Here is a 5000-nt window from a genome sequence, read left to right on the forward strand (position 1 = left end):
ATTTGGGTTGTGCGTACTCGGGTACGAGAGCCGAGGTGGGTGGCGACATGCATAAGGGTGTTTTTTTATTAGGTTATAGTATTTTGTCCACGTACAAAATCATAAGCCTACTTTAATTCATAAACATAAACACCATGATTCTAACAGGCCTATGCCTCGTTTTCAATAACTGGATAACTGGAAATCAGTTACGGCTATTATGGCATGTAATATTTTTAGGTCAATTTCCAGACTTAAGGCTCCTAATATGCCTTGTTTGCAATAACGTGACCTCTGGACCCAATGCAACTGCAAGCTTCTTGTCAAGATTTTACGGGAGGCTATTATGATGTGCAATATGCGGATAGCCTACATGGCATTTGACCAAATAATATAGATAACCAATATGCTTCTTATAGCCTATGCCTCAATAACGGGACCAATTTGGCTTCCATCAGCAGTGACCACTGCAAGCTGTTATGTGTTGTCAAGATAAAAGTTACATCGTGCTATACGCCATTTTGCAATGAATTTTGTAATAATGTAATTCTGCTGTGGTTTACATTACATTAATCTGACCTAAAAAAAATAAAAATAAACTGCCGGCTTTAACGGTATAAAGATACATGAGGTTGCATCGGGGTGTCGTTTGTAAAATCCCTCACTTGATGGTGTAGGCTACTTCAACTGGAAACACATAGCCATCTACCTCTGCAGCATGGGGCAGCTGTCATTCTGAATGACGTAAGGTGCAAGTACAGCCCTCCCGGTCGAGAGGGCGTGAAACTAGTGAGTCCCGTAGTCCCACAGACCTCACCTGTCCTCTATGATTACCTCATGGGTCCACTATCCTCACACACACACACACACACACACACACACACACACACACACACACACACACACACACACGCACACGCACACGCACACGCACACACACACACAGTAAGATAGTGGTGCGCAGTGCACATCCTAGACGCAGGTGCAGGACAAAAGGGTCAGACACTGGGGAAATAAAGCTGAGCATGCAGACATTCAACTATATTTTCATAAAGACCCAGGAGCTGTCAAAATGTAAGTGATGTTAGATTGTGGAGCTGAACATCCAACATATTATTATATATTACATTATGATATTATACACATTATATTGTGGAGCTGAACATTCAACATATTATTATATATTACATTATGATATTATACACATTATATTGTGGAGCTGAACATGGCTGGAACGGGCTGCTAAACCACAAGTAAGAAGCAGAGTGCACTGTGGGACCAGAACTTGTAATGGTCGCAGGGGATCAAATAAAATATTTATGCTCAATGACATACAACCCAACTGATACATATTCTTATTTTCTGGGTTTTCTGGGAATGCACTACCAGCAGCCTCTTTGTGCAGATGGGCCCGACAGCGGGCCAGCACTCATTTCTGGAAAGATTCAACTACACCATAACAACATTGCTATGGCATTACTGAGATGCTTAAGTAACAGATTAAGACTTGGCCATTACAATGTTGGTGACAGTAAGGTTATAACAGAGGCTCTGTGGAAAGGGGTTAAAACTATAGACTGATTATTACTTTGAGAGCAAATCAACAAAATCAGTAATCAGCACTAATACTTTATTTATTGTGTTCTGACACCACATGAAGAGCCATTGGCTATATATGAAATGCTAGTGAATGTGGAACTATACTTTATTGAATTAATTAAGGTGTCGGAGGTCCAATTGTGTACAAATTGAGCTGAATCTGCCTAAAATGAACACATTCCAGCTTTAAAGACAGCTATAATTGTATAGGATACTAATATATTGGGTGTCACCTGAAAGGTAATGTTGTCTGCTTACATGTGGTACCAATCACAATGCTCTAAGGCAAATGGTAGTGAAGTTATGAGGCAAAATGGGGCCAAATGTCAGGTGTTTTTGATAAAAATAAACATTTAAACTCAAAATAATGTTATATCTGGTCATTCCACACATTGGAGAATGTGAATCACAGCAAATTGGCAACAATTTTTTTTCTGAACAAGTCTAATAACCTCCCTTCACAGACCTCACCTGTCCTCTATGTTTACGTCATGGCTACACACACACACACACACACACACACACACACACACACACACACACACACACACACACACACACACACACACACACACACACACAAACACACACGCAAACACACACGCAAACACACACGCAAACACACACATGCACGCACACACATGCACGCACACACACACACACACACACACACACACACACACACACACACACACACACACACACACACACACACACACACACACACACACACACACACACACCTGTAGTGTGTGCCACCGCAAAAAGGCTGATATCTGTATCTGAATGTTTCCATGGTGGTAGAATTGGTCTGTTTAGTGCGCTGCATCACAAGCTCTTTACTCACCCCAGTGTCTGTAGTTTACAGTCTGGATTCCTGAGTAGAGTAGAGATCTGCTGCACACCAGAGTCTCCTAGTTTATTATTATCCAGATCCAGCACTGTCAGGTGTGATGGGTTTGATGATAGAGCTGAGACCAGCGCAGCACAGCCCTCTGCTGTTATACTGCAGCCATCAAGCCTGGAGAGAGAGAGAGAGAGAGAGAGAGAGAGAGAGAGAGAGAGAGAGAGAGAGAGAGAGAGAGAGAGAGAGAGAGAGAGAGAGAGAGAGAGAGAGAGAGAGAGAGAGAGAGAGAGAGAGAGAAAGTCATTCATCAGCATACCTTACACTGTCATTGGCATGACCACAGACACACACACACACAGGACTGAGTAAGACAGAAAAATACAAAAATACATGCTCATTATACTAACACACTCACACACACACACACACACACACACACACACACACACACACACACACACACACACACACACACACACACACACACACACACACACACACAGACACACAGACACACACACACACACACACACACACACACACACACACACACACACACACACACACACACACACACACACACACACACACACTGTAGCGTGTGCCACTGCAAAAATTACGATATCTGTATCTGAATGTTTCCATGGTGGTCTGTTTAGTGTGCTGCATCACATCCTCTTTGTGTCTCTACTGGCTATTTCTCTCACGTCCACAACAGCTGAGCTGATAACCTCTACTGATTAGTAATGGCCATTTAAACCACACGGTTTCATCATTATGTTGCACATTAACGCAAAGTGGCAAATGAGAATCTTTCGTTTAGATCAGCAAGCTATAACGTATCTTTCTCTCTCTCTCTCTCTCTCTCTCTCTCTCTCTCTCTCTCTCTCTCTCTCTCTCTCTCTCTCTCTCTCTCTCTCTCTCTCTCTCTCTCTCTCTCTCTCTCTCTCTCTCTCTCTCTCTCTCTCTCTCTGTCCGATATGAACAACATGAAGATTTTAAAATAGACCAACTTGCCAGGCTTCATAATATGAAATGGGCTGAACCAAAATAAATACCAACATATTGTGCCAACTAGAACAAGGTTTACAGGTTGTCACTGTGGCAATAGTGAAATGTCAATCACATACAGTATACTATACAGACGCACATACTCTCTCTCTCTCTCTCTCTCTCTCTCTCTCTCTCTCTCTCTCTCGCTCTAGCTCTCTCTCTCTCTTGTTCTCTGTTGATAGTCTGCTAATGATATTTAACTTAACTTTGGTGACTTCAAACAAGGGGAGGGGAGGCAGAGCAGTGTGAGACTTAATGTGATCTGTAAACTTTCCACCCTCTCTGTTGCCCCTCATCTCCTTTCCCACCTGTACTCCAGCATCATCCAGCCCATCCTAGTGTGCTGCTCACCCTGTTTTTACAACATGCTCTCCACCACACACACACACACACACACACACACACACACACACACACACACACACACACACACACACACACACACACACACACACACACACACACACACACACACACACACACACACACACACACACACACACACACACACAGACAGCTGATGTGTAAGTGTATGTAAGTGTAAGTGAATGTTTCGCAGCCCTCACACACACACACACACACAGAAAAACACACACACACACACACACACACACACACACACACACACACACACACACACACACACACACACACACACACACACACACACACACACACACACACACACACACACACACACAACAAACACATACACATACACATACACACACACACACACCCACACCCACACCCAAACACACACACACACACACACACACACACACACACACACACACACACACACACACACACACACACACACACACACACACACACACACACACGCATGGGAAAGACCCAGGAGCTCAAGTAAGGTAGTGGTGCGCAGTGCACATCCAAGACGCAGGTGCAGGACAAAAGGGTCAGACACTGGGGAAGTAAAGCTGAGCATGCAGACATTCAACTATATTTTCATAAAGACCCAGGAGCTGTCAAAATGTAAGTGATGTTAGATTGTGGAGCTGAACATTCAACATATTATTATATATTACATTATGATATTATACACACTGTATTGTGGAGCTGAACATCCAGCATATTATTATATATTACATTATAATATTATACACATTATATTGTGGAGCTAAACATCCAACATATTATTATATATTACATTATGATATTATACACATTATATTGTGGAGCTGAACATTCAGCATATTATTATATATTACATTATAATATTATACACACTATATTGTGGAGCTGAACATTCAACATATTATTATATATTACATTATAATATTATACACATTATATTGTGGAGCTGAACATGGCTGGAACGGGCTGCAAAACCACATGTAAGAAGCAGAGTGCACTGTGGGACCAGAACTTGTAATGGTCGCAGGGGATCAAATAAAATATTTATGCTCAATGACATACAACCCAACTGATACATATTCTTATTTTCTGGGTTTTCTGGGAATGCACTACCAGCAGCCTCTTTGTGCAGATGGGCCCG

At 42.3% G+C, this 5000-nt stretch overlaps 1 protein-coding gene across 1 annotated transcript in view; it reads right to left on the minus strand.

Annotated features, from left to right (window-relative positions):
- Positions 1–2421: 2421 nt before the first annotated feature.
- Positions 2422–5000, minus strand: part of LOC134445016 (NACHT, LRR and PYD domains-containing protein 12-like) — a 45752-nt gene continuing 43173 nt past the window's right edge. The window contains exon 12 of the mRNA XM_063194154.1: positions 2422–2599. Within this exon, the coding sequence (XP_063050224.1) occupies positions 2422–2599 (178 nt within the window). The remainder of the gene's footprint in view (positions 2600–5000) is intronic.

The sequence above is a fragment of the Engraulis encrasicolus genome, unplaced genomic scaffold, assembly GCF_034702125.1.
Source record: "Engraulis encrasicolus isolate BLACKSEA-1 unplaced genomic scaffold, IST_EnEncr_1.0 scaffold_92_np1212, whole genome shotgun sequence".
Lineage (NCBI taxonomy): Eukaryota > Metazoa > Chordata > Actinopteri > Clupeiformes > Engraulidae > Engraulis > Engraulis encrasicolus.